Source organism: Aspergillus ambiguus (assembly GCF_047715705.1).
Source record: "Aspergillus ambiguus strain CBS 117.58 unplaced genomic scaffold BDV59scaffold_16, whole genome shotgun sequence".
NCBI classification, from domain to species: domain Eukaryota; kingdom Fungi; phylum Ascomycota; class Eurotiomycetes; order Eurotiales; family Aspergillaceae; genus Aspergillus; species Aspergillus ambiguus.
This window is the reverse complement of record NW_027395529.1, coordinates 112,582-139,972: the sequence shown is the minus strand read 5'-3', so window position 1 is coordinate 139,972 and position 27,391 is coordinate 112,582. Positions and strand designations below refer to the sequence as shown.

At 56.9% G+C, this 27,391-nt stretch overlaps 12 protein-coding genes across 12 annotated transcripts; 5 read left to right on the top strand and 7 right to left on the bottom strand.

Annotated features, from left to right (window-relative positions):
• Window positions 1-68: 68 nt before the first annotated feature.
• On the bottom strand, window positions 69-2,474 carry BDV59DRAFT_178331 (putative C6 transcription factor). Its single transcript, XM_073689759.1, has 3 exons — window positions 2,058-2,474; window positions 1,272-1,970; window positions 69-1,211 (listed from the first exon to the last, which is right to left on the bottom strand). The coding sequence occupies exons 1-3, from the start codon at window positions 2,115-2,117 to the stop codon at window positions 402-404; spliced, it is 1,569 nt and encodes a 522-aa protein (XP_073547820.1). The 5' UTR covers window positions 2,118-2,474; the 3' UTR covers window positions 69-401.
• A 126-nt stretch (window positions 2,475-2,600) lies between these two features.
• Window positions 2,601-5,643, bottom strand: BDV59DRAFT_178329 (F-box/WD repeat-containing protein). The gene is made up of 4 exons (XM_073689758.1): window positions 4,727-5,643; window positions 4,027-4,667; window positions 3,261-3,972; window positions 2,601-3,208 (listed from the first exon to the last, which is right to left on the bottom strand). Exons 1-4 carry the CDS (start codon window positions 5,147-5,149, stop codon window positions 3,023-3,025), a joined length of 1,962 nt encoding a protein of 653 aa, XP_073547819.1. The 5' UTR covers window positions 5,150-5,643; the 3' UTR covers window positions 2,601-3,022.
• Window positions 5,644-5,995: 352 nt separating this feature from the next.
• On the bottom strand, window positions 5,996-8,120 carry BDV59DRAFT_178328 (Mn(2+) transporter ATX2). Its single transcript, XM_073689757.1, has 3 exons — window positions 7,747-8,120; window positions 6,659-7,657; window positions 5,996-6,596 (listed from the first exon to the last, which is right to left on the bottom strand). The coding sequence occupies exons 1-3, from the start codon at window positions 7,794-7,796 to the stop codon at window positions 6,419-6,421; spliced, it is 1,227 nt and encodes a 408-aa protein (XP_073547818.1). The 5' UTR covers window positions 7,797-8,120; the 3' UTR covers window positions 5,996-6,418.
• Window positions 8,121-8,243: 123 nt separating this feature from the next.
• On the bottom strand, window positions 8,244-9,260 carry BDV59DRAFT_207899 (uncharacterized protein; the record flags this gene model as incomplete). Its single annotated transcript, XM_073695092.1, has 3 exons — window positions 8,244-8,565; window positions 8,624-8,856; window positions 8,910-9,260. The coding sequence occupies 3 exons, from the start codon at window positions 9,258-9,260 to the stop codon at window positions 8,370-8,372; spliced, it is 780 nt and encodes a 259-aa protein (XP_073547817.1). The 3' UTR covers window positions 8,244-8,369.
• Window positions 9,261-9,525: 265 nt separating this feature from the next.
• Window positions 9,526-10,897, bottom strand: BDV59DRAFT_178325 (NAD(P)-binding protein). Its single transcript, XM_073689756.1, has one exon. The coding sequence runs from the start codon at window positions 10,693-10,695 to the stop codon at window positions 9,736-9,738; it is 960 nt and encodes a 319-aa protein (XP_073547816.1). The 5' UTR covers window positions 10,696-10,897; the 3' UTR covers window positions 9,526-9,735.
• Window positions 10,898-11,125: 228 nt separating this feature from the next.
• On the top strand, window positions 11,126-13,027 carry hat1 (histone acetyltransferase catalytic subunit HAT1). The gene is made up of 3 exons (XM_073696183.1): window positions 11,126-11,325; window positions 11,391-11,666; window positions 11,727-13,027. The coding sequence occupies exons 1-3, from the start codon at window positions 11,307-11,309 to the stop codon at window positions 12,929-12,931; spliced, it is 1,500 nt and encodes a 499-aa protein (XP_073547815.1). The 5' UTR covers window positions 11,126-11,306; the 3' UTR covers window positions 12,932-13,027.
• A 255-nt stretch (window positions 13,028-13,282) lies between these two features.
• BDV59DRAFT_31713 (U6 snRNA-associated Sm-like protein LSm4) lies at window positions 13,283-14,023 on the top strand. The gene is made up of 3 exons (XM_073696182.1): window positions 13,283-13,320; window positions 13,392-13,583; window positions 13,655-14,023. Exons 1-3 carry the CDS (start codon window positions 13,318-13,320, stop codon window positions 13,817-13,819), a joined length of 360 nt encoding a protein of 119 aa, XP_073547814.1. The 5' UTR covers window positions 13,283-13,317; the 3' UTR covers window positions 13,820-14,023.
• A 129-nt stretch (window positions 14,024-14,152) lies between these two features.
• BDV59DRAFT_207897 (pentatricopeptide repeat protein) lies at window positions 14,153-16,437 on the top strand (the record flags this gene model as incomplete). Its single annotated transcript, XM_073695091.1, has 2 exons — window positions 14,153-14,779; window positions 14,843-16,437. The coding sequence occupies 2 exons, from the start codon at window positions 14,153-14,155 to the stop codon at window positions 16,193-16,195; spliced, it is 1,980 nt and encodes a 659-aa protein (XP_073547813.1). The 3' UTR covers window positions 16,196-16,437.
• Window positions 16,438-17,596: 1,159 nt separating this feature from the next.
• On the top strand, window positions 17,597-19,656 carry BDV59DRAFT_178319 (putative phosphatidylinositol-3,4,5-trisphosphate 3-phosphatase). Its single transcript, XM_073689755.1, has 3 exons — window positions 17,597-17,721; window positions 17,794-17,878; window positions 17,939-19,656. Exons 1-3 carry the CDS (start codon window positions 17,719-17,721, stop codon window positions 19,489-19,491), a joined length of 1,641 nt encoding a protein of 546 aa, XP_073547812.1. The 5' UTR covers window positions 17,597-17,718; the 3' UTR covers window positions 19,492-19,656.
• Window positions 19,657-19,658: 2 nt separating this feature from the next.
• Window positions 19,659-22,339, bottom strand: BDV59DRAFT_178318 (putative phospholipase A2 (PlaA)). Its single transcript, XM_073689754.1, has one exon. It carries the CDS (start codon window positions 22,294-22,296, stop codon window positions 19,840-19,842), a length of 2,457 nt encoding a protein of 818 aa, XP_073547811.1. The 5' UTR covers window positions 22,297-22,339; the 3' UTR covers window positions 19,659-19,839.
• Window positions 22,340-22,621: 282 nt separating this feature from the next.
• ade13 (adenylosuccinase ADE13) lies at window positions 22,622-24,200 on the top strand (the record flags this gene model as incomplete). The annotated part of the gene is made up of 3 exons (XM_073692194.1): window positions 22,622-22,673; window positions 22,748-22,834; window positions 22,888-24,200. 3 exons carry the CDS (start codon window positions 22,622-22,624, stop codon window positions 24,198-24,200), a joined length of 1,452 nt encoding a protein of 483 aa, XP_073547810.1.
• Window positions 24,201-24,510: 310 nt separating this feature from the next.
• On the bottom strand, window positions 24,511-26,522 carry BDV59DRAFT_31656 (uncharacterized protein). Its single transcript, XM_073696181.1, has 6 exons — window positions 26,058-26,522; window positions 25,818-25,981; window positions 25,448-25,738; window positions 24,954-25,378; window positions 24,738-24,897; window positions 24,511-24,687 (listed from the first exon to the last, which is right to left on the bottom strand). The coding sequence occupies exons 1-5, from the start codon at window positions 26,336-26,338 to the stop codon at window positions 24,871-24,873; spliced, it is 1,188 nt and encodes a 395-aa protein (XP_073547809.1). The 5' UTR covers window positions 26,339-26,522; the 3' UTR covers window positions 24,511-24,687; window positions 24,738-24,870.
• Window positions 26,523-27,391: the final 869 nt, after the last annotated feature.

The following is a 27,391-nucleotide window of genomic DNA, read 5'->3' as shown; positions in this document are numbered from 1 at the left end:
ATCCACTGGGCCACTCAGACGGAGACTGGCACCGTGGATCCCTCGATCTGGCGAGGAACGGCTAATTCGGCATGCATAACCAGGTTCCTGCTCGCAGCGGTGCCGCGCTGCAGTCCTCCCCCGCTGGCATAATTTAGGAAATCAACTCCATCGGGACGATTACCCCCGGTCAAGCCCCCGATCATAGTCCGTCCAGCCGTGTCAGGCTCGTGGACGATGGGTTGCCAGGGAAGTACAAGCAGGTACTGCTGGCGTCGCAATATAGATGACGTCACTGCATCCGCGAGCTGCCGTCCAATGGATTCCGAACTATATATACACTTCATGAAAAGAAAGCATTAAGGACCAGTCATCTACAAATATACAATCTCGTAAAGTCACCCGTCCACCTGTCTTCATGGCTAGACCATCAACTGGCCAAAGCCGGGCGGTATCCGATGAGGAGTCGGACCCGACGACGCCGAGTCGGCGGTTTCCCCAGCCCCCGCTAATATGAGGGCGAGCTTGATGCCAAGCGCAGACCCTACCTGGGCCAGAACCCCGCGGATCTGGGCCGACTGGGCCGGCGTGGCCAGCCCGCACGATAGCATATACCACAGCGGCCAGAGCATGATGTACCCGTGGACCGCGCGAACGCGGGGCCGCCCCTCGGACGACGACGGGATGGGGTTCCCCTGTGCGTCGATATCCCCGAACGAGAAGGGGATGCTGCGGCAGGAGTCCGTGATCATCTCGCGGATCACCCCGACTTCTACGTCCTCCTGTGCGACCTCGTGCGTGTCGCCACCGCCATCCGCGACGGCGTTGACGAGCGGCGTGATGGTTCCGCGGAGGTGGAGAATGAGCTGCTGGAGGATGATCCGCACCGCGCGGTAGTACGTCCAGATGGCCGCGATGCCGATCCGCTGATATGTCATGAGCGACTCCCCCGACGGGGACGGGACGATGCGAGGGAGCCAGTTGTCCGGGAGGCTTTGGTCCCACAAGGACATCTCGAGGTCCAAGATCTTGCTAGTCTCCAGACACGCGGACAGTCTCGCGATGCCGTCGGCGTCGAGAGGGCCCTGGAACGACGAGCTCTCGACAAAGACCTGGCTGATCTTCGACGACATCAACATCAAGCGCGCCACGGGATCGGAGCTGTCCAGCCGCCCGACAATCCAATCCGTGTTGTACCGCGGTCTCTCCCGCAGCGCAAGGATCTCAATATGCTAAGGGGAGAGTGTTAGCCAGCCGGGCATGGAACAGCCAACAGGCGCGAGCGAACCCACCGTATGCGCATACGCAAAGCTGAACAGATCCCGACCCTGCGCATTCCCCAACTGGCCCTCCCCACGTAATTTCATCAAGATCTCGAACCCGGCAGTGTGCGAGCTGGCCAGTCCGTTCCTCTCCCCCGTGATATCCTCAAACAGGGACAGAAGCACCATGGTCGCAAACGTTTCATCGCGGACGGCCTGTTCGCGCGAGGCCAACGCGCGCCGAAGGCCCCGCAGCGCCATGCCATAGCTCGTACGGCCCTTGATGATCAGCGATGGCGCCTTCACCTGGTTCCCGAGGGTGATGAGGGCGGTGGCATCAACCGCAAGGCGTAGGCACGAAGTCGCCGAGCCATACTGCTCCCCTTCCTGACAGATGGCGTACAGCGAGGGCAGGAAGCCCAGATGGCTCACGCACTCCTCTGGCAGGTCGACCGTCGTATACTGGTCAAAGAAGTAACAGATCGCCCGCTCTTCCCACGTGGCGTCGGCGATCTGAGGACGCACGAGAAGCAGCTCCTGAGGCCCCGTGTTCCCGGAGCCGCTGGGGTTATTGGGCTGCTTGTTTTCTGTTGGGGAGGCACTGTGGCCGCGTTTCATGAGCTGTTCCACTTTGTGCGTCTCATTGCGAAATATGGTGTCCGGTCGATAACCCGGACACGGCCGTCCGTAGACCAGACAATTCCGACAGTCCGGTAGCGCTTCGTCGCACTGAGTTAGATCCCTTTAGCTTTGGTGGTCACTACCAAACGACCGGGTGCTGGGACCCAGGGTTTCGGGAAAGTAGGGCAATCCTACCTTGATCTTCCGTTTGCGACATAGGTAGCAGCCCGTGCTCGGTCTTCCGCCATACACCATCCTAGGCACTGGCGGTGGGTTCGACAAGTGAAGAGTTACAGAAGGTTAACCTTAATTTCGTTTCGACTGATTCACGGTCACAGTCTCGGTGGGAAGTGGTCGTCAGACTTGCAAGATTTCCGCAAAGAATCCACCTGCCTGGCGAGCGGTCATCGTGCAGCGTCTGGATATAGTAGCCGTGCTCGTGCTTCCTCCCCGCTCCCCCGCGTAAACAAAGTGGTCAACAGGTGCTGGGATAAATGTGGCGAGTACTCAAGAAGAGCCGTCTTCATATGGCCACCCGTAAGCGTCGGATCTCAGCAACGAGGGATTCGTCGACTGTTGCGTTGCAGCCAGAAGGGTTCCTGATGGGGAAGTGAAGCGGAGAAGCGGCTGTCGGTGGGGAGATTACTCAGCGCCCCAACAGAGACTAGTGCTGTCGATGAGCCGAGGCGCACGATGCAACTACAAGGCAAGTTACTCTATGGGGCACGTTCCAAGGTAGACAAAACGGTCATTGTCTTTCATTCTCGGCTTTTGACTAAATAAAGTAGGCTTTGTAATAGGTACTAGGGTGTAGTATGGATAGATAGATATCTTCAAATGTCAAATACATCACATACCGTGTCGGTTGTCGTCTAACTTGGAAGTAAATATCACCGTGTGTACAAGAATCGACCGCTCAGGAGCTCGTGAGTTCCTGCGGGGGTCGTTCTTCGTGTTTGTCGATATCACCGACAAATGGGTCGTAGGACCCATACTGACGACGCAGACACGCCGTAGGGACGGTCTCGGTGTCGTCAAGGTTGCAACATGTCAACTGGCTAACTGAGGGTACCGTCGCTGTAGAACAAGACGAAGGACAGATTAAAGAAAAACAGCGTCATCATCATGTCTAAATGTCGTAGGGTGCATGACGGACAATGCTAAGAGGCATCCGGCATGGGTTGGTCATCGTCGTTGCTGGATGGTAAAGAGGGAGGCGGATCCGAGTGGAGAGCGCGATGTCGACTGTCGTCTGCCGAGGGATACGTCTCGGAAGCGATCGCCTTACTGTCCTCCAGTACGCTATCATCCACACTCTCTTCCGGCGGCGGTGAAAATGTCCAGACCTGTACCGTGATGTTAGAAAACCACTCGTGTCGCATCGAGCCAAGCACTCACCTCCATGACCGTCCGGCCTGATCGGCTAGCCATGATGACCGCCTTTTCCTCCTCGAATGCAACCCTCCAGACGGCTTCGGCCGGCGTGGACAGCTCCCGGAGGAGTTGACCCGTCTGCAGGCTCCACACCTTGACACGACCATCGCTACCTCCACTGACAATACGGGTGCTATCGAACTGGAGGCTGGTGACGCTGTTGTCGTGGGCGGCCAGCCGATGAATGGGGGCCATCTTCGTCAGAGACCACACACGCACCGAACCGTCCGAGCCACCCGTCACAAGCGTATCCCCACGCATCTGCAGCTGTCCCACCAGAGAGGTATGGCCCTGAAGAATCGCGTGGCACTGGCCGGACTTCGGGTCCCAGATACGGACACTAGTGTCCAGACTGCCGGTCGCGATCCGTTTCCCATCAAAGGCGATGGCGTAGATCTGGCTGAAATGGCCGGACAAAGTGCGCAGGCACCGCCCTTCCGCGATACTCCAGATTCGCGCAGTGGTATCATAACTGCCGGAGACCACAAGATCTCCGTGAATCGCTAGACACCGAACGCTCGCCTGATGTCCGGCCAGGACATTCTTACAGGTCCCTGTGGTCAGATCCCATATGCGAAGGGTGGTATCTCTGGAACCGGAGATGGCCGTGTGCTCATCGGACATTTTGAGGCACCGCACGGTCGATGTATGCCCTCGGAGGAGGTAGATCCCGGCCCTAAACCAGCATGTTAGTCAAGCGAAATCGGGGACAAGTCGTGGATAACCCTACCCTGTAGCCATGTTCCATACCCTCACCTCACGATCGCAACCACCGCTGACCAGGATATCATCCCACGGAACCATGGCCCATACACCCATCACATGACCTTGTAACGTCCGCTGATTATCGCCGTTCGTATCGTACACGTGGATCTTTGCGTTATCGAGCGCAACCACGATGTACTTCGGAGTCAAGTGCAGGCTCGTGACCACGCCTTGGTCCGGGGTGATATGCCGTTGGGTACAACGCCCGCCTTTGTTCCAGGCCGACTCCACCATGTATTTTTGCTTGAAGTGAGACCTATACGACACGGGGCGTGACCTCCGCTTTTTGGTCAGAGTGCACGTCGATGGCAGAAAGTCTCCCGAGAACGACCGCGGGAGGCCGGTGGAAGCCTCGCGGGACTGCAGACTGGTGGTAAATGAGGTCCGTCGGGAGCTATCCAGACTGAGAGAAGTTGAATGCTGGTGAGGCTGGGTGTGGAAAGGGTCGACGAAATCCCGATCATCCCAGGACAGTCTCCGATGGGCATAGGCGTGTTTCTCGCAAAGATTCTTCCAAGTGATGTCGTCGTTCAGCAATTCGCGCCAGCGCCAGGATACTTGGGAGGCTCTCGCTAGTGTTTTCGGATCATCGATGAAGGATAGAACCTGATAGAGAGCGAGTCAGCATGGGTACGGACTGTGTGGAGAAGACCGTGGGGGCCTACCCTTAAGCACAGCTCGTTCGGAAACACCTGGAAAGGGTCTTTCCGGAGACGGGGGGCGACATAAGAGGAGACGAAGCTGAGCTGCTGGCTATCGCATAGACCCAAGATGCCCTCCAGGAACCTCTGGCGTTTCACATTCGACAGGGAGCTGAAATGTATTCGGGCATTCAGCAAGAAGGCGTCGTCGTCCTCATCGGGAGACAACCATGTGGGAGGTCTCTGATGGGGCGTCGGACTGGGAGCTGGCGTGGGAGGCGAGGCGGGAGCGGAGGGGAGGAGGTTGGGTGGTATGGAGGGAACGGTTTTGGTGGAGGATGACAGCGACCTCGAATGCGCATTTGATAGAGTGGCGACGGGACCAGGAACAGTGGTTGATCGGGACTGCGCAGTCCCTATCCTATCTGAAGCAGGCCGTGGCGTCATTCCGGGAGAGACCGACTCAAGGGGAGACGGGATCGGGAGAGAGGTTCATGCAAAGTCGGGATGAAGGACGATGGTGTCATCCACGGGATGTTCCCCACCCAGACTCAGAAAAACGAGCTTGGAGGAGCCCTGACAAGCGTACAGGAAGGTGACGCATTCAGAGTTCTATGACAAGGAGAGAAGAGAGCTTAAGGAGTTCTGTAACGACAGGCCGAGAGGGAGATATTGAGTAGGATGAGCGGGAAAAAGAGAAAAAAGAAAAGCGAGAGATAAGCAGACGATCTCCGCCGGGGACGGTGGAAGCGGATAGCCGGGGAATAGGGGGGGGGCGGAGAGGGAAGAAACGAGAGTGGAGGAGGAAGGAATATCCAGACGATATATGACAGTTTTATATACGGGGAGCAGTCGAGGAGAGGCAGCGGGAAGAAGAGAATGATGGATGGATGAGAGCAAGCCAGGAAGAAAGAGGAGAGAGGAGAGAGTCTGGATCATGCAATGAGACGCCGTGACGGCGGAGGATGATTAATCGTTAATTAATTGAATCCATTAATGGAGGCGTTGCAGTGGCGGTCACCTGAGCGTCCTGATTAGTGAAGGCGAACAAGGGCGGCTCCACTATGGGTCGGACGCAAGGGCCCTCGTGGTGTATACTCCTATACCTCATGCTCCGTGATCCCATCCTAGACCCCGAGTACCTAGTCAGCATGGGCTCCCTCCCTACCTCGGTACGAGTACGCTTCTTCTATCTCCTTCTTATGTCCATCATACCTCCCGTAGTCGGGCACCCTCCACGCAACCTCTCCAGCTCGCCGAAGCATCCCGCAGCTTCGACGTGATTGCTGCCTCGTATAGACGTGAACACTGACTACGTTTGATCCGTCATAACAGCGACGTGACGAGCATTATTCGTTCATCAAGGTGGCGGAGTATTGAAATAAAGTTGCCATGACTATCAGTCGACGGGCCATCCGATGGATCCATTAGTTAATCTTGCAGCAAGCCATTGCAGCCGGGTGATGGTCCTATGCACTAAGCATGACCGAACTAGATCAGGATCTAGGAATTCATGGCTACACCTATACTCGAGCCAGCGGCATCCCGCAATCGTACATCACATATCCTAACCCCCTTCTATCAACCGACATCCAACCTCCGCAAACCGGGGGTATAACAAGGAACGCATGCTGAACAGTAACAAGTATACATCAAACCAAAGGTTAAGATCAAGCAAATAGCACAGAGCAGAACATACTCTAACCGCAGCCGAAGCTAATGTGCATGACCAATCTGCAAAAACAACGGCAGAATCATGCCAACAACAGAAGCAATCAAGTCCCGCATGGACTTGTCCGACTTGGTCGGCATATCCCGAGGATCACCATAACCGTTCACCTCGCGGGAGCTGGAGTTCGGTCCATTCTCTTGCATGGTGTGCATGGCAACATACCTGAGCGGTTCTGTCAGTAGACGTTCTCGGATCACAAACACAAAACACCAGGAGACACTCACAAAAAGGTACCAGCAGAAAACAACAAAAGGATGCCCGTTCGCCATCGGGCATCCACCGCCTCGCTAGAGTCAGACATGGAGCCCCTGACCTGGATCTGGACAAACAGCCAAGTGAGCAAGGCACCAACGGGCGCCGCCAGGCTGAAGACCAGCAAATGGGCCCTCGCGGCGCGGCTAGACAGGCCCTGTTTGAGCAAGACCGAGGTAAGACCGAAAGACGCTGGCGCCTTATGCACCATGATGGCGAGGAAGATGATGAAACTCAGGCCAGTGTCAGAGCTGGAGGCACCGAGGGCAATTCCATCCGCAGCGGCGTGAATCACCAATCCGGTGGTGGTCGCGAAACTGTGACTGCGTCGAGGGATGTTCCCGGCGTCCAAGAGGCCGCCCTCTCGTGAGGGGGAGGAGTCGCGCCGCAGACCGGAGCTTAGGTTATCCAAGGAGATATGATAAGGCTCTCGTTGCGGTTTGGCTGGTGAGACCAACTCCGGGAGTTTATCGATGAGGTACATGAGGATAAAGCCGCTGATGAGGGCAATCCCGATCCAAGCATGAGGCGATCTTCCCTCATTATGTTCTTCTTCATCTTCATCTTCTTGTTCCTTATCATTGGACTCGTCGTCCCGTCGTCTTCGGGCATCGGGTTGTTCATCCCGCGCAACATATATGGCACCCTCCGTGCCCTCTGACAATGATGGCTGGGGAACAGATCGGGGGGCTAGTACGGAGCTTAGAAAGCTGGAATCTTCGGCGGTGTTGATGCCGGGGACTGCAACGGACGGGACTTCTCGGCGTTGCCAGTGAACGGGATTTGCTGAACGGGTATTGAGGTCTCTTCGGGAGACGGACGAAGTCGAGCTGTACAGAGTCTCCACTCCCTCGGGAATAATTACGATCAAGGAAGTCCCAACCAAGACTCCCATGCCAATCGAAGAGATAAACCGTAGTTGAGAAGGCGAAAGCGTAAAGGCCAGAGGTAATGAGCCGACGACAAAGGATCTAGCGAGACGGACATTGTGTTAGGGCATATGCAACTGAGACGATGCTTGATGGGTCTGCACGCAGTTGCATGCATGAGCAGCACTCACGTAATTGCCATCACAATGCTCAGCGCGAGCAAGGTGAATAGTCCCTCCATGGTCGGCGTCGGGTCTCGTCCCAGAACTTCGTCTCCGGTTCTTAAAGGACGTGGAACATGGTGCCGATTGCGCAATGGAGAACACTGGGCGCACACGCACTGACTGACTCAACCGGGAAGGGAAGCAGTCTGGAGTACGCGGACTTTGACTGGGGGAGGGGGAGAGACGAGAGAGTCGGGGAAATCGAGAAAGCCAGAAGAAGAGGACCGCAGAGGTGGCGGTGGGTTGGACAGATTGCGATCCGCCGCAGTTGGAAAGGGAAACGCTGGAAACGCTGGACGGGAAGACCCACCAGCCAGGGGAATGTTGCAGGACAATTAACATTGAGGTCAATACTATGATTATCGTAGTCAGAATATTAATAATAATAATAATAATAATATAATATAATAATAATAAAATATAGATCCAAACATAAAATAGACAGATTCAGTGCTCATGTCCAGACAACACCGGACAAGACTGATGCACTGTGTATACTGCGAACTTCACTCTCACCGCATTCAGCCCGGAGAACATAACATACCTTACAGCCATCCGGAAAACGGTTTCATCACTTTCTCCGGACTCCATCATTTCGCAATAATCCCTCCATCCACCACCACGCTCGTTCCAGTCACAAAGTTGCTGGCCGAACTGGCCAAAAACACCACCACGCCCCGGAAGTCTTCAGGAAGACCCCATCTTCCCGCAGGAGTCTCCTGGATCACATAGTCGTTCTTCGCCGGGTCCTTGGTGTACTCCACCGTCAAGGGAGTGGCACAATATCTGCATGATCATACTGTCAACAATCCACTAAAAGACGGTTTATCGTCTTCTGACTTACCCCGGACAGATACAATTAACCTGAATGCCTTTACCCGCCCATTCGTTGCTCAACGCCTTGGTCATCTGCAATACACCCCCCTTCGTAGCAGCGTAGGCACTGATTCGGGTCCCTCCGATGAAGGAGATGATGCTGGCGACGTTGATGATCTTCCCAGGCCGGTCCAGTTTGAGCATTCGCCGTCCGACCTCTTGCGCTGCAATAAAGCTTCCCTTGAGATTGGTGGAAAACACCTGTTTGTCGTTAGAAAAACGCCCTTCCTTATTTATCACTATGGGTGAATTACGGCATCGATTTCCTCGTCGGTGAGGTCCTCCGCATTGCCCCTTCGGTTGATACCCGCGCAATTCAGCAGAATGTCCGGTGTGATCCCGCTTTCCCAGATTTGCTTGAATGTACGCCGCAGACTGTTCGTGTCTGCCACGTCTGTTTCGAATACTTGCATCTTTTGCCCGGCACCCTTGACCCCCTCCCGGAGGATGTCGAGGCGGGGGTCATTCTGCAGCGTGATGGCAACTATATCGGCGCCCGCTTTGGCAAGGGACAGGGTCATCTCCAGGCCAAGGCCCCCGGTGGCGCCTGTCACCACTGCGCATTTTCCCTTGAGAGAAAAGAGTGAGGTCAGGTATTCCGACATGGTAGGCAGTTGGTTGTTAGCTGTTTACAGCATATGTTGGAAAGCAGTGGTTGGTTTGAGGCTAAATGGTAGAGAGGGCCCCGTCTTCATTCAGAAATGTTGATATTCCGATTGACCAATGGTGAATCCATACCATCTACGACAGCCGAGCGTTGGGCTTGGTAACCCTTGGAAATGGAAAAAGGGTTTTCCTGTATAGCCGGCTAGCCGTGTCCGCATCCGAAGATAAACACGAATGCCTGACTGAGACGACAGCGCTCATTGCGTGCAATCTCACTCATTGTAGAATAAACCGAATAGGCGAGCGACTAGCAAAGAAAACGAGTCTAACCCTATCTCCGCCACTTATGAAAAAGTTCAAGCGTTCCGACACCTGTCGAATTGCCTGGTGCAATTGCCGTCGCTGGATCCATACCTAGGTGGAAAGTGGCGTACCCCATACTACCGGACACCCCACATATGTACGTGTAGATAACTATACATCCGGCTCGACATGGCCATACTTCTTCGTCTGTACATGGACCAAATCCTTCAATCTCTCCTCCTTCTCGCGCATCTGCTCTGCAGAAAACTCCCCGTAGGCTTCATTCGTCTGGGCAATCACCTTATCCTTCCATGCAGTGCCCTCCTCGCCCAGGACATTCACCTGCCCCAGCCCATTCCAGACCTCCTGCATCGTCCCTCCCAACTTTTGTAGAAAGGCCTCGATGCCACCTTCTCCGCCCCCCTGCTGGTAGCTCTCAAACACCCCATTCCCAGCCCACCGTGGTCCCAAACTCGCCATCAGGATCGTGTCCAGATCTTTCGCATTCACTACGTCTTCCTGCACCAAGTAGCAGGCCTCGCGGAGAAGCGCAAAGGCAAGTCGGTTCCCCACAAACCCGGGGATCTCCTTCCGGATCACCACGGGTCGGTGTCGGGATCCGGGCCGGGAAAAGTACCCTCGTGCAAACTCCACCCGTTCGGGCGCCGTTGTGGGAGAGGGCACGATCTCCAGAAGGGGCATGATGTGTGGCGGATTGAACGGATGCACGACCAGTAGCCGGGTCTTGTCCTGCATGTTGCGTTGCTGAGCGGACGCGGCAATGCCGGAGGTACTGGTCCAGAAATGAGCCGTGTCAGGCGCGGACGACTCGATTTTCGCCCATATGTCCTGTTTGAACGCCAGGTTCTCCGGGCCCTGTTCTTGGACGATCGTCGCGGATGCGCAGGTCGTCTCTAGCGTGTTGTGGATGTTCAGTCGGCCGGAAGCAATCAGAGATGGTACGGACGGCGAATCTGGAGACAGGAAGTTCGGTAAAGAACTGCAGAGGTAGTCCTCGAAGTGTGGCCTGGTGTCGAAGACGTCGACTATGGTGTTGTCGTGTGAGAGATGCAGCCCTGCCATGGACATCCCGATAGTTCCCAGTCCAATGAGGGCAATTCGTTGCGACATGGCGACGGCTTGAGCGGTATTTGATGGGTATAAGTCAAAAGGTGATGCCACAGCTTATATATAACTTGGATGGTCGTGTCCAACTAAAGATGGATCTCCCCCGCTATTGTTGGTAGTCCTCATAAGCCGAGGCACTGGCAGAGTCCGATGGCCCAACACCGACTCAGGATAGCCCCCATCCAGATACCTGCCTGCTCCATAGACTTTACTGAAGGGTTTTCTTAATGGATTGATTTGATTGTCGGGGTTATGACTAGGTCATCATCTCACGGGTGGGCCGGGCAAATGCGCACATCTATCTATTGGAACAATACCCTGAAGTGATCCATGACGTACAGATCGTTGTTCGATCGAGGTACCAAATCATACCTACTACTTAAGTACCTACCTACCTAGGTAGATATAGAGAGAAATGTAGGTACTGCAGTGACGAGAACTTCTCTTGCTGGATACCACGCTAAACCCAAAAGGGTTATACCCAGCTCCGCGAAACGCGATCGGGAATCGACTGGACGCGCCGATGGCAAGAAGTGAGATCAATCCATCTTCCTTCTCGTCCACACCCCCCGTCCCCCAGCTCCATTACGCCTCATCTTTCATAATTGGCAATCATGGAGAGCTCAGGCGACTGTAATTCTCCTCCTTCCCCACCCCTTCCTGTCCTCGAGACCGCTAACCCATGGGTGAATTCTTAGGGACCTGCGACGCCAATGACGCCGTTCACATCACCGTCGTCCAACCCAGCGAGCAGAAACCGAAGACGATCTCCACCTTTCACCCCCAATTCACATATCCGATCTTTGGTGATGAGGAACAGATCTTCGGGTACAGGGGGCTGATCATTCGTTTGCGCTTCGCGGCCCATGATCTCCGTCCGCATGCCCATATCTCCTACGATGATAAATTCAAGGCCGTGGGCGACACGGCGCCGGTGGATCTCTTAAAGACCCTGAAGCCATGGATTCCCGAAGGTGGGTAGATCTGCCTTTACTCCGATGTTGGACACTTTTAACGCCCCATGTGAACTACAGAAGCATTCACCACCCTACCTGACTACGAGAAAGCTCTGCAAGAGGAGGACGCAAAGGATTTCGTGCCCCCCGGCAAACCCGTCCACAGCTATGTTACAGCGGGGAGGAACTATGAGATCTGGGCTGGCTCTCTTGCCGACCCAGCGGTGAGACGCCTCTTGGATCGCATGCAGGTTTTCGTCTCCCTCTTCATCGAGGCTGGAACACCGCTACCATTGGATGACCCTGAATGGTCACTTGCAAGATGGACCGTTTATTTTGTGTACGAGAAGGTGACGCCTCCGACGCCCACTGCATCGCAATACTCCATCGTCGGATACGCAACCACCTATCGCTGGTGGGTGTACCAGAGGGACGCCTCTCAGGAGCCCACCCCCAAGGACGACGCCTTCCCCGCGCCGGAGATCACGCCGGGCCAGCTCCCATCGCGGCTGCGTATCGCCCAGTTTCTGATCCTTCCGCCTCACCAAGGGTCAGGCCACGGAATCCATTTGTACACGACCATCCACACGGCCTGCTTCGAAGACCCGACAGTCATCGAGCTGACCGTGGAAGATCCGAATGAGGCCTTCGATGCCCTCCGCGACACCGCTGATTACCACATTCTGGCGCCGGAGCTCCTCAAACACGACGTCAACATCAACCCCGACCCGTACGATGCAGAGTCCGTCAAGCAACGGCCGCGCCGCGTCCCCACAGCAGCCCTTATCCCCACGAAACTACTCCACGATATCCGGACATCCTTCAAGATCGCCCCGACGCAATTCGCGCATATCTTGGAGATGTTCCTCCTGGGACGGATTCCCTTCAAGAACCGCCATGCCGGTGGAGCCCCACTGACACGATTGCTGATCAAGAAGCATAAGTCGGAAGACCCCAATGAGCGGCGCTACTACTGGTGGCGCATGCTGGTCAAGCAGCGTCTCTACAAACGTTCTCGCGACATGCTCATCCAGCTCGAGATGACCGACCGCATCCAGAAGCTCGAAGAAACCGTGGGTAACGTGGAAGAGGGTTACGAAGTTCTCCTCAAGGTCTTCGTCAAACGGGAGGAGGCTCTCAAGGCCAAGCTTGAGGCCGATGCAAGCTCGGCGGATGCTTCTGGTCGAGACCAGCGAGCAAAGCGGAAGTTCACGGTCGAGGACGATGAGGACGAGGAAGAGGATGCGGAAGAGACGGCGGCCTCCAAGAGGCCGAAGGTTTAGCTGGATACTTGGACTCTGGTTTGCGAGTTGGCTGCGCTAGTGTAATTTTAACATCACTTCTGTATGCAAAATAATTGGCGATTCCACCGATGATGGACACCGGGTGTAAATCGTATAGACTGCGCAGGCAGAGCCGCTGCTCGGAACTACTATTTTCCCGAGCGCCCTCATGTCGCGATCACCATCGCTGGAAGCTGTCCGAAGCTCGTTCATTTTGACATCTTCAACGCCCCAGGGAGCACCACCCCTCCCAGATCTATTCAGCCAGCCTCTTTCCCGTCGCCAACTGCATCCCAGCAATTCCTGACATTTTCTGTCGGAACTCCCTCGTCGACTTCTCACTCACCTCACCTCCGGCGTCTCCTCACTCTCGAGACCAAGCAAGAATGGTAAGTCGCGTTCTGCAATACAAGACAGAATCCGATACTTCTTTGAACATTGTCCCTAATCTCATGATCAGCTGCCTCTAGGTCTCCTCACGGCCGCCCAGGGCCACCCAATGCTCGTGGAGCTGAAGAACGGCGAGACACTCAACGGCCATCTCGCCAATTGCGACAACTGGATGAACCTGATACTGAAGGAAGTCGTCCAGACCAGCCCCGAGGGTGATCGGTTCTTCAAACTGCCCGAGGTGTACATCAGAGGAAACAACGTACGTCTGAACCCGGCCCGCCTCGCCCGGTGTCCTCCGCTCCCTGGCTAACAATGCATCGCTCCCGGCAGATCAAATACCTGCGCATCCCCGAAGAAATCGTCGAGATGGTCCGAGAACAGCAGCAGAACCAACCGTCCGGCCGCAGTCGCGGAGGCCACCGCGGCGACAGAGGTGACCGTGGCGGCCGGGGTGGCCGTGGCCGCGGACGGGGCCGCGGCCGAGGCGGCAACTAGAGCTGGATGCATACAATGACGGAACGAGAAGATTCAGATAGATACCCCGGGGTAAACGACAGACGTGGCTTGCAGGACGATCCGTGGGCGGTTAGGTCGAGCATGATCTTGGCGTATCTGGCTATGTAACTTTTTTTTTCAAATGGGAATTGTACCAACTGGGCCTCGTTACCTCTTCGTATGGTTGTGTAGGTTCGATTCTATATACTTTCCGCCTACTGGACGCCTGGAAAACGTTCCGGCCGTGGGATACTGATGAGGGATAAGTCACGTGATATCTGGTTATTTCCGCTTCGCAGACCGCAGAAGCTCCGGTAGACAAAAGCACTCGACATGCGACGGACGGCCTTGATTCTCGATGGTCTCTGGCTATGCCTCTGTCCGTCGTTTCAAACCACCGCGCTCAAGAGGCCGTCGATTCTCCTGGCCAACGGGAGATATATCCACGAACATGCTCCAACGTCATGGTCTTCACGGAGATGTTTGAGCGATGGTCGTTCCACGCTGCATCGCCGCAATCCAGCAACCGAGACCGATAGATATACAACCCACCATAACGAACAACTGCCCGACCAACGAATCCCCCTCGAGCCGAATGAGCTTCGCAGTTGCCCCAAAGATGCCAACGCGGTGCCAGACCCCGGAGACCCGTTTGGAGACCGTCTGCGGAGGCCTCCGCCGGGCGTACCGAAGAGTCTCGAAAGAAAACTCTCATCGGTTTTAGAAACCAAACTGCAGGAGCTCGGCGCGCACGAACCGAGGATTCTAAGCGCCACGCAGATCCTACGCATCCTCATCAGAGACCGTCATGTTCGTCCGGAAGTGCGGCACTACCGGGCTCTGATCCTCGCGAACTCAGACCCAGAGCGCGGCTCACCGGATGCCGTCCGCCATTTGCTCGCAGAGATGGAAGAGAATGGCATACCAGCAGACTCTGGGACACTACATGCGGCCTTGCAGGTGGGTATTTCTTGCGCTCGCGGCTAGAACACGGGATACTAACTGTTCGGCTTCCCCGCGCAGGCCCTCGCGGTTCATCCGGATTACCTCCTCCGCCAAGATATCGTACGTACTCTTCGCGACCGATGGCTGCCCTTGAGCCCGGCCGGCTGGCACTACGTGGTCGCTGGTCTTCTGCGGGAACACCAATTCGAGCTGGCCATTGATCACATTGCGCAGATGGAGCGGAAGGACATTGTGGTTGAGGGCTGGCTCTACGGTCTTCTCGTATACTATCTGTGTGACTTTGGGGAGTTTGACGAGGTGGTGCGGCTGATGCGGGCGCGGGTCACCCAAGGCCACGACATGTCTCTGCGTCTGTGGTCGCACGTCCTGGACGTCGCGAGTGCCTCGGCCCACCATGAGACCACACACTACGTGTGGCGGCAGATGGTCGAATTGCGATACCTCCACCCGTCGCACGAGGTCTGTAGGAACGTTCTGCGCGTGGCTTCGCGCAGCGGAGACACCACGCTGGCCACGTCTGTGATCCGCTTCCTGGTGGAGAGCGAGCTATCGCTTGGACGGGAGGACTACGAAATACTCGCCGAAACGCATGTCGTGAGCGGCGATGTTTACTCCGGGTTCGAGGTCCTCTGCAAGATGCACCGGGCCGGGATCGCGCTGGAACCGAGCTCGACCACGGCTCTTGTCGGACACATGGCCGATTCCAAGATCTCCGCGCAAACGGCGTGGACTCACCTCAAGGAGCTGAAGGCGCAGAAGTACGAAATCCCGCTGCGCTGCGCCCAGGTCGTAGTCGAGCTGTACGAGCACGAGGCCCTCGGGGACCCTTCGATCGTTGACGACGGGGTTGAGTTCTACAAGCAGCTGTATGCGCTTTGTCCGGAAAAGGCCGATGTCGCCGTCTACAACTCGCTCATTGGGATGTGCCGGCGGGCGCAGAACCCGGACGCCGGGATGTTTGTCGTGACGGAGATGGCCACGCTGGGGGTCGTGCCGAACGCCGCGACATTCGAGCATCTGATTCTGATGTGTCTGGGGGCGGGGAATTGCCAGTCCGCGTATTATTACCTTCAGGACATGCTGGCGCGGGGCTGTCACCCCAGCGAGGAGGCGCGGGGTCAAGTGCGAGAGCTCTGCGCGGGCGTAGAGGATGATTATGCCGTCCGACTGAGGCGTCATCCTGAGATCCGCGATGAGGGGGAACGTGGTTTTGGCAGCCGGATGCAACGGCCGTCCGCGAACAGCGAGAGGCCGGCGCGCCGACGATGGATGAGCAAGGAGGAACGACGGGCGGCCAGCAAAGAGCGACGGAAGGAGAAGCGCCGACGACAGGCGATTCAGCGGACGCGCGAGGAAGAAGGCTGGGAAGAGTATGAAGCCGGGGGACTGATCCCGGAGTCGAAGCTATAGATGTATCCGCAGCCACCACCCCTGGACTCAGTCTGCAACAGCAGTGGATGGCGCCAAGAAGGCCGATGTTTGGACGTTGAATAGCGGCTCCACCAGTTCGAACCATGCATGGGGTGTTTCTATTAATGTTGAGATTGGGATCGTCAGCGACAAGAATGACCCAGGGGATCCAAACCTGAATGTGGTGATTGTTCCACACGGTTCAACCATGGACCCAGTCAGACTCCCTTACTGTACGCCAATGACGATACTCTTTCTTGTGCTCTGATCGACGGCGGCGACACGGGGTCAACTTGCATCCGTCATCCATCTCATTGATACAAGTCCTCCTCTTCTCTCCCGTCGGTCTTCCATCTCTCTCTCTCTCTCTCGTTCATACATATTCATACATATTCATATTGTCTAATCTCCTTCCTTTGTCATGCAATTCGTCTCCATCCTCGCCGTCGCGTTGTCGACGCTCTCCTTCACCTCCGCGGCCCCCGTCACGGCGGCCGCTCGTGCAGGCAGCCCTTCCCTCACTTGGCACGTCTCCAACTTTGGCACCGGCTGCTCCCCTGGAGGCTGCGTGTACGCCTTCGACATCACCGGCGTCGGCAGTGAAAACACCCCGGGATTCAGCACCCACTGCAACGGGACCACCACGACGTCCGACACCGATGAGTATGCTCTGTGCGACGACCAGCATGTCAAGGCGCAGGTCATTACAAAGCCGACTCCGATTTGGAATGTCAAAGCCCAGCATTCCTGGATGACGACTGACCCGCAGGCGATGTTCTACGCCCTGGGCCAAACCAATGTCACCTCCACGATGAAGAACTTCACCATCCCTGTGTCGGAGGTGTATGGGACTGCTTAGTCTGTGTGCACTCCATACGGCTGGGCGGGATTGAAAGGGGGAGGGGATGGTTATGTTGATCATAACCGCGGGGTGACCCTGTCCACAGGGGCTGGAGATGGGATCGGATTCCAAGGGCATCCTGGCCTGGTCCGGGACTCTGGTATCAGATCGATTTTTGCATTTATTTTGTTTGTTTGTTGCATTCGGCAACGGAGGATTGATGATCAATCTCGGATGCTCTTGTCGGCTCTGGATATGGGCGCTGTTGATACGAACCCTTTAGAGGGATACATTCTTTGACTCGACGATGCATGGCTGTCGTACATAGTTGTAAATTCATGGATTCAATGGTGTTTGTGGTGTGGGAGTCGACCAGTGACATCATCCCCACCGCCCCGTTTCTCCCTCCGTCTTTTCTTCTCTCCAACTTCATCCACGACAACTTCCACCCACTCTACACTCCCTGCTCAGTCTTTCTTTCATCTGTCTTTCGCTCTTATACCGCTGACTGGCTCTATCCGTGTATCCTCATCGCATCCAGCGGTGCCTTACGACATTCCACTGTGGGCCATCATTGCCAATGGTACGACCCCCTTTCCCTCTGTCTCCCCCATTCTCGCCAATTTCAATACAATCCATGAACTAACCAACCCACCCAGTCGCCCCCGCATTCATAACTCTCATGGTACGGAATCCCCTCGCCGCCCCTGTCCGCCGAGACTGACGTGTGATGCTTGGCTTCTTGTCCCCACCACAGGCGTCCCTCCTTCGACAGATCGTCGCAGGACCAAGACTCCAACACCCCGAGGCCGGCCTCGATCTCTGCTACGTCACGGATAACAGTGAGCTCTCTGTCCGTCCCTGATCCCGGCGCGGACTGATCACCCCCCGCAAACACCCAGTCATCGCCACCTCCGGACCCTCATCGAACTACCCGCAACGCGCATACCGCAATCCGCTCGACGAGCTCGTCGCCTTCCTCGACGCCAAACATGGCCCGAACTGGTGCATCTGGGAGTTCCGCGCCGAGGGCACCGGATACCCCGACGACGAGGTCTACGGCCGCATCCACCACTACCCGTGGCCGGACCACCATCCGCCGCCGTTTGCGCTCATCCCGGCCATGATGGGGAGCATGAAGAACTGGCTGCGGCGGCTGGACGGGTCGTCGTCGCCGTCGTCGTCGGACGGGGGGCACCGAGTCGCGGTCGTGCACTGCAAGGCCGGCAAGGGCCGCAGCGGCACCGTCGCCTGCAGCTACCTGATCAGCCAGGAGGGCTGGACGATGGACGACGCGCTACGCCGGTTCACGGAGCGGCGCATGCGCGTCGGCTTCGGCCCCGGCGTCAGCATCCCGAGCCAGCTGCGCTGGGTGGGCTACGTCGATCGGTGGGCCAACCGCATGCAGAAGACGTACGTCGAGCGCCCCGTGGAGATCCTCGAGCTGGAGGTCTGGGGCCTGCGCGACGGCGTCAAGGTCGCCGTCGAGGGCTTCGTCGATGAGGGCAAGAAGATCAAGTGCTTCCATCTGTTCCACCGTAGCGAACGCTCCGTCATCGACGCCGGCGACGACCGAGCTAACCCCCCGTCGGACAGTCCTGCGAAGGACCCGGCCACCCCCACGTCATCGTCGGGTGATACGAGCTCGCCACCGCGACACATGTCGGGGATCCGCTTCCGGCCCAAGACGCCCGTCATCCTGCCCTCGTCGGATGTCAACATCGACTTTGAGCGTCGGAGCAAGGCCGCGTATACTGGATGGGCGATGGTGACGTCTATCGCGCATATCTGGTTCAACGCGTATTTCGAAGGCGGCGATCAGGACGACTCGGGCGTCTTCGAGGCCGAATGGGACGCCCTGGACGGGATCAAAGGCACCACGAAGAAAGGCATCCGCGCCCTGGACCGGCTCAGGGTTGTTTGGCGGTATCCGCATCCGTCCCAGCTGGGTGTCCCAGCGCCCGCTGGTGAAGACGCCGGTCCCGTTCGAGGCACGAGTATCTCTGAGCCCAAGCCGGGCGAGTCCATCCCCGAGAGCCATGCCGCCGACTGGCGGGGTCGCGGTGAAGAGGAAATCCAGGAGAGTCTCGGACGTGACCAGGAGGGTATTCCGGTCCGGGTTGGGGAGCAGGATGAGCAGAGACCGTCGTCTCCTGGGACGGACCGCCCTACGCTCACCGGGATTGGTGCCGCCGCCGCTGGAGCGCCGTCCGCGGCTGCGCAGTCCGTTCACGGGCACGGCAAAGAGCTGGGTCTTCGCAAGCAAACAGACGAGAGCCAAGATGTCAGTTTGGCCGAGAGCGACGACAATTCCCCTGTATTAGGGAGGAAACGCGGTGGCAAGTCAGAAGAGAGTTCGACAAGGCAAACTGATGATAGTGACCTGGAGGGAGTTCGTCCGTATTTTGGGAACGACGATGCGCAGAAGGCACCCTCCGACAAGAAAGAGGGCTGATCACGTTGATCAAGCTCCAGCAGAACTCGGCGTTGCTTTTCCATCTATAGATGCTGATAGTATATAAGCTCGTGCATCTGTCCTGTACTTTAGATCATTTTTACCTGTGACATAAACAAATACATCATGTTGGAAAATGTCTTTTCTTCGTTCTGAAGGCAGCCCCAAAAATGGAATGTTCAATACTCTATTGATTAATTAATTAAACTCGTCCATATATCCACATATGCAAAGACGCCTAACACAAAAGAGAGCAGACTAAAGATAGAGTCCCACACTCTCCAACTCCAACTCACCAGGTCCACCCCCAACGTGAAAACGAAATGATTACTATACCACATGAGAACCTCACAGCGGCACAAACCCCTCCATGCGTCGGCGGTCAGCCTCCGCCTCTCGTCGTAAACGGTCATTCTTCTTGCGCTCGTAGACGGCCCTGACCACGCGCTTCACCTGGTCCTCGCCTTGCGCAAAGTTCGCCTTGGCCAGCCCGACCACGGAGTCAATCTGCTCGGGCGTATAGATAAAGTTCCAGGTCGAAAGGAAGTCGTCCACATCAGGCTTGATAGAGCCGGGGTGAGGGGCGACGTCGGCGGCGTCGGCAGACGAAGTCATTTCCGAGTGTCGCGACGCCGGCCGGGGCTTGGTCATGGCGGAGGTAGGGGGCAGCTCTGGAGCCGACGGGTTTGGAAGAAGAGGGAAGTAGACGACGGCAATGCCGGCTTCGGGCCGCATCAGATGGAACTCCGAGTCGGTCTGGTCGGTGCTCTGGGGGTGGAATAGCCGCTTCGACGGCGGTGGTTCCTTGTCCGAGACCATTTCTTCCGTGGTACCAACCCAGACATTGCAGTAACCCAAGTCTGTATCGTTGGGTGCAGCTGGCTCCTTGGCTTCCTGGTCGGGCGAAGAGGACACAGTTGCGTCTGACTTACTGCTGGTCTGTCGGGCTTCCTTCATCTTCTGGCTAATGTCCTGTTCGGAGATGTGCTGCGGCTCCCGGAGAGTCTCTTCCGTCGCCTTGAGGTGGTCCTCTGCCTTCGGCCAGCCAGCTCCAACGGGCCAACCCTTGATGCCGCGTTGTCGTGCGTATCCGTCGACGACGGATAGCCAATTCTCCTGCTTGATGTCGGCGGAGGCGTCAAAGGAAACGATGACGTCGACGTCTCTTCCGGGCCGGAGAAGTGGGTAGATGGGGAGGTTGTTGCTCATTCCGGCGTCCATGAGGCGCAGGTGGTCGTCCTGGAAGATGGATTCGGGGCAAGAGGGCGGCAACTCGTCTTCCATGCCGCGGACATAGTTTGGGATCGCTGCCGGGTCGATGGGGTGGACCCGGATGAGGTCTTTTGTTTTGCCTTGGATCAAAGAGTCTATGCCGCCAAAGCCCGCGAGGCCTTTTACCAGGGGCCGGATTTCCTTGTAATAGTGAGATAGGGTGGCACAGAAAGCACTGCCCCAGATACCCATCAGTCCAGGGACACGCAGTTCGGGAATCGGCGAGTGGTCCGGCAGGATGGTGTTTTTACCCCCATAGAAATGCCTTCCTAGAGCCCAGGTCGGGATTCCCGCCCCGAGCTCTTCGCAGAAGAATTCGTAGGGGGTGAATTCGAACCACTGGAACCACGCCTCCCGGTTCGATTGTCTCATTCGCGACTCGGGCGTCGGCTTCGTAGGTCGGCCTTCTTCGTCCTTCTCAACCATCGGGATTTCATGACGCACAGCGGTGTAGATCGGCAGGGGATGCGCCCCGTTGAGAAGGTTGTGTGCTTGATGGGACAATTTCAGATCCATGTCCGAGACGCCCAGCTCGCCTTTCGGCACCAGTAACCGCGCGGCGAGGAGCATGCCGTATATATCCACGAGGCCAAAGTCTGCCCCGGGGTCACCCTTGAGCTTCTCAACCAAGCCAGCCAGGAGATATTTATTCGTCGGGGCGGTCGTAAGCAGCTTGAGCGCCTTCGGGGGGAACGCCATGTGGACCCCTAGTCGACTCTTCAGATGATCGACCATGCGATTGAAGTTCCGCCCCGTGATGGAGGAATGGTACAGGGTCTGGAGCCAACAGCTGCCACTGACGCCGGCGGTGTATGTAACACAATCCCACAGCCCCGCTTCCTGGGCGGCCAGATAGGACCCCGTGCCGGCGACAAGGGCACGCAGACCGCCTCCGGAGCCGCACATGGCGATGATGGGGACGTCATCCGGATGGATGTCCTCCTCAGGAATGTCCAGATAGGACGCAAGAGCTCGAACAGCATGTCTTTGCCTCTTCCGCCGGAATTCCACCTCCTCGTTGCACAAGGTATCGCCCACACGGACTCGGGCTTCCCGGGCGATCTCGGGGTGAATGTAAGGGTCATGGGCTTCTCTCCAGATGTCATCGGCGAGTGACCCGGGAGCCATTGACAGCTCCCGCTGGAGCTTTTGCACGGTTGCCGGAAGCAAGCGAGCCCAGTCGGGTACGATGTAGTGCTTGATGGTGTCCATCTCGATCCAGTCGGCTGTGCCGACGGACTGTTTCACTCCGTCGAACTTATGGAGGATATTCGTCCATATCGACGCGGGATCGTCGTGGTGAGAGGCATTATCGGACGAGATCTTCTTCGAGCGCTCGTCCACCGCGAGACTCGCCGAAGTCGAAAAGTCGACGTGTCGATCCGGCCGAGCACGGTTCCCGCTCTTATGAAGCACGGCACTGCTCAATGCCACCAGGGCGGCCGGGGGAAGCGCCCAACGGAGCGACAATGCCTTCGCTGCACCCATGTTGCGATGGGCACCGCGGAGATGAGGAGACGACGAGAAGAACATGCGAGGCTTTTAGAGCGAAAATCGTCGTGGGCCAGACCGCGACGATCCCTGCAGGAAGCAGGAAGCAGGAGGGAGCGATGACGACATCCACCGCTGCTCGGCGCAACGACGGCCCGAGCCTGCCCGATCGAGGAGGGAACGGCACGTGCTGATAACGCCCTCCCCCGCCAGACCCCGTGACCCCCCGATAAGCGCAGAGACCCCGCTAGACCCGATGAGCAAAATTTCGTGGGATCGACGCACAACTACTGCTGCCCCTCCTCGCTGTTCCTCCTCTCGCCTCCTCCAATTCCCTCGAGATCCGTCTCAATTCCTCTCGCGCAGCATGTCTTCCAGCAATGATGTCTACCAGACTCCTCTCAACTCGCGATATGCGAGTGAGTTGCCCCCACCACCACCAGCATATGGAGATCAATCTACCCGAGCCGTCCAGGCTGATCAGTGAGCACAGGCAATGAGATGAAGTACCTCTTCTCTCCCCGGAACCGCTTCTCGACCTGGAGACAGCTCTGGCTGTGGCTTGCGCAGTCCCAGAAAGGTATTTACCAACTGCGAATTCCATGTCGGTCGACCCTATACTAACAGACATAGAGCTGGGCCTGCCCATCACCGATGACGCCATTGAGCAGATGAAAGCCCACACCACCATCCAGGACGACGAGTTCAAGGTCGCCGCGGAGGAGGAGAAGCGCCGGAGACACGATGTCATGGCCCACGTTCACGCCTACGGGCAGGTCGCCCCGGCCGCCGCGGGGATTATCCACTGGGGGGCCACCTCCTGCTACTGCACCGACAACGCGGATCTCATCTTCCTCCGCGACGGCCTCGACATTCTCATCCCCAAGCTGGCCGTCGTCATCGACAAGCTGTCCGCCTTCGCCCAGCAGTACAAGGACCTGCCCTGCCTCGGCTTCACCCACGGCCAGCCGGCCCAGCTCGTCACCGTCGGCAAGCGCGCGTGCCTGTGGATCCAGGACCTCCTGATGGACCTGCGCAACCTGGAGCGGGCGCGCGACGACCTGCGGTTCCGCGGTGTCAAGGGCACCACTGGCACGCAGGCGTCCTTCCTCCAGATCTTCGACGGCGACCACGCCAAGGTCGAGCGGCTGGACGAGCTCGTCACGGAGAAGGCCGGCTTCGGCTCGGCATTCATCATCTCCAGCCAGACGTACTCGCGGAAGATCGACGTCGATGTCGGCAACGCGCTCGGCTCGTTCGGATCCACCTGCGAACGCATCGGCATCGACATCCGCCATCTGGCCATGCTGAAGGAGGTCGAGGAGCCCTTCGAGAAGGACCAGATCGGCAGCAGCGCCATGGCCTACAAGCGCAACCCCATGCGGTCGGAGCGGCTGTGCTCGCTCGGCCGCCACCTCCAGAACCTCCCCAAGGACGCCCTGGACACGTACTCGGCGCAGTGGTTCGAGCGCTCGCTGGACGACAGCGCCATCCGTCGCATCAGCATTCCCGAGCTGTACCTCTCCGCTGACGCCTGCCTGATCCTCCTCAACAACGTCACCTCTGGCTTCGTCGTGTACCCGGAGGTCATCCGCCGCCGCGTCAGCGACGAGCTCCCCTTCATGGCCACCGAGAACATCATCATGGCCTGCGTCAAGAAGGGCCTCTCCCGCCAGGACGCCCACGAGGAGATCCGCGTCCTCTCCCACCAGGCCTCGGACAACGTCAAGAAGCAGGGCAAGAACAACGACCTGCTCGACCGCATCCGCCGCACCGCCTTCTTCGCCCCCATCCTCGACGAGCTCGACTCCCTCCTCGACCCCAGCACCTTCGTCGGCCGCGCGCCCCAGCAGGTCGAGAAGTTCACCTCCACCGAGGTCAAGAAGGCCCTGCAACCTTACGAGTCTCATCTGGTCAACGCCGAGACCTCCGCCCTCAGCGTCTAAACGCCTCTATCTGTTGGTGCGGTTACGAGTTTACTGATTGTGACGATGGGGTTCCCTTTTCGCTTTACGGTACAAAATTATGAATGCATATACGTTCGATAGCCAAGATGTTGGATTAATGTAAAAGCTAGACAACCAGTTTGCGGTATTCTGCAGGAAGCTAGTCCCACGTATACCCCCTCATTATTTCAGCTGATCGCCCTCAAATGCATCTTCGAGTCTATCAGGCACGACATGTCCGGTCATAATCGATCTGTGATCGACGGCGTGGTAGTGCGACGGAGAGCTTTTATATGTACATCTCCATATAGACATTAACATGTAATAGGCGAGGGTGTATAGATATATGCAGATGCTCCTTTTGAATTGTTAACTTCGGTTTCTTTTGTATGGAAATGCAGGCGTTAAAGACAAGAAGAAGAAAAAAAAAAAAGATGATCGCTAGAAAACAATGCAAGTTTATGGCGCTCATGTAGATGTGCAAATTCTAGGCCAGGGAGTCAGTAGGACCGCCAGTCCGAGCAGAAAACAACATACCTATCCATGCCGTGTGTGAAACATCGCTAAGCTGAAAATCCCGCCTACATGGTGGACATGTCGTTACTGCGCAACCACTCCTGTCGCACCTTCAGTGCGACCCGGTCGTGGGAACGTATCTCGGTACTTTGGCCTAGAGGGCAGACAACCAATTGATAATCTGCGGCGGCGTAGTCAGATACAGATCGGCCGTGTAACACTCAGGTGCATACATACCATCATAGCCTGCATTAGAGCCACCTTCTCACCGTAGTGCATGCCGTCCCAACTATCTGCCTGCAGTGTCGCGTTGTACATGCCTAGGGTTTCGATGCCCCTGCTCCGTGCAGCCTCCGCGGCCTCCAGCGTGTACTGCCAGCTGCTCGCATGGACGCTGTCGGCGGAGGGTTTCTGGTGGCCCGGGGCGGTAGGGCCGACCCAGAGGAACGGGGTGGTTCGATGGCTGCTCTGAGCCAGGCCAAGCCATTCGTTCATGCTGTTCTTCGCGGTCGACAGGGAGTAAGAGGTGGACAGCGACAGACTCTGGATCACAGCGACGGGTCTATGCTGGCCCTCGGACGGGGCCAGAACCTGACGGAACCTCTCATGAGTGGCCTTTGGCGCAGGCGAATTGGTCACGGTGATGAGATCGTGATATAACCCTGTACCACGGCGTGAATTAGCGCCCCGCTGGGAGTTTGAGAACTAGACGTGGGAGGGGGCAAACTCACGTGCGGAGCATCCCATCTCGCCGGCTAATTGCCGTTCAATCTGGTCACTGGAGGTGATGCGCAATGGGAGACACGAGGCGCTAGTGAATTGAGAGTCACAGCTGCACTTTTCCCGCTGCTGTTGGCTCATATCCCAGTCCCTCAGAGAGCCACTCTTGAGATTTTGTCGCAGGATGATGTTGAACCCCGCATAGATGTCGGCTAGGGACTCATCCCCCACGAAGACCACGCCATCGAACTTGTGCAGGATGTCGCAAATCTCGGAGGCTGTGTACCAACGGTAGAAGCAGCCTATCGGCAGTATAGTGGACTCGTCAGCGGGAGGGTATGGCTCTCAGGTAAACAACGCATCCGGGTAAAACCCACGTACCTTGAGATGTATAGGCAGCATCAAAACCATGTCTTCCACCATTGCTCATCGCACTAAGCAAGGAACCGCGCGTCTGGCAGTACTGGTCACTCTCCTGAGGGGGCGTGTAGAGGGAGGCCGAGGATATGCCGCACTGGTGAAGCCCCACGTAGCGGTCCAGCAGGCTGCGGAGCGGATCCAATCAATCAGTACGGAGGTGAGGACGCGGGCTGCGGCGCGGGACGGCGACGGGCGACTTACCTCGAAGCGGGGCTCGAGGAGGAAAAGGGGAGGTAGAAGATGTCCCGGATCAACCAGACGATGTAGAAAACGCCCAACACCCACAAGGAGGCCATGAGTTTGTATGTGGACGAACGCCAGGTGACTCGACGGATCAAGCGACGGCCGTTGGGCCCCTCGATCGGACCGCGCCGCGGGGCTTGGTGATTCTGTTGCATTCCGGAGTAGGGATATGCAAACGCCTCATTCGTGGTGGACGATTGAGCAATTGATTCACTGTGGGAGGCACGACGACGAGACATGGTTTTGGTTTTACGGAAATGGGAGGATAACCGTCAGAGCAGAGCGCTAGGAAAGATGCATCTGTCTGGGGCGTTTCAATCGACGGGATGCGAAGGGAGTCTCCCAAGACCGACGCGAGATAGTGAAGGGTTGCGTGGCAAGACGAGAGAAGAGGAAAAGACTGACGATAGTAGGCTGGAGTCGACAACGTCCAGGGGCCGAAGCGGGACGATGGTGGGGGGGTTAAGTGGAAGAAAGCCGAACGAAACAAATCGACGGACCGACGATTCGAGTAGACGGCAACGGAGGGAAGAGTCGAGGACGCGAGAGGGTCAAGTCGGGGGAGACTGGATGGAGAGGAAGCCGTTGGCGGAGGATACGAAGAAGAGATGAAGTGGCCGCAAAGGAAGTCGTGCGGCTTCTCTAGTTTTTCCCGATTGGGAATTTTGTTTTCTCTGCGGTTGGAGACAATCCCATCCGCATCCAATGCACGATGTCAACAAGGTTCTTACGCCCACGACCGTCAGTCTATTCGTCGGGTTTTATATACGCAGTCGTCGGTTTCGCCAGGATCCCGCGGGGTCTTGAATTGCTTCAATCTCGCGTCTATTGCCGATACTACTCTGCGCCACACAGTAGAGTTTTCAATCCGAGTCTGAAGTCATAGCCCTAAAACAATACGCAGTAATGAGAGTAACATTAATTACCATTACTAGGAGAGTAGTAAGGGGCAGCCGGAGGGGCAAGAGGGTCAGGATTTGGCGTCCAGCGCAGGCATACCAAACAGGTAATGCGGATCCTGGCTCTTCACCCTGGGATTCATCCCATCTCATCGCCAACCAGTTGATGTCACCTAGATGGAGCTTGAATCGAGCGGACCGTCATGCGGCGTGGTATGACAACGAGGATCTAGAATCGGGATTGATGCATCCCCAGCCTTGTCCAACTTATCCATAAATGATTCACAGTTAGATCATTGGGTTTCGAAACGCAGGGCTGTCGACCAGTCTCCAGGCGCCTGGAGTACTCATCCACTGGTTCGAATAGGCTGGCTTGCGCCCCCCCCCCCCCCC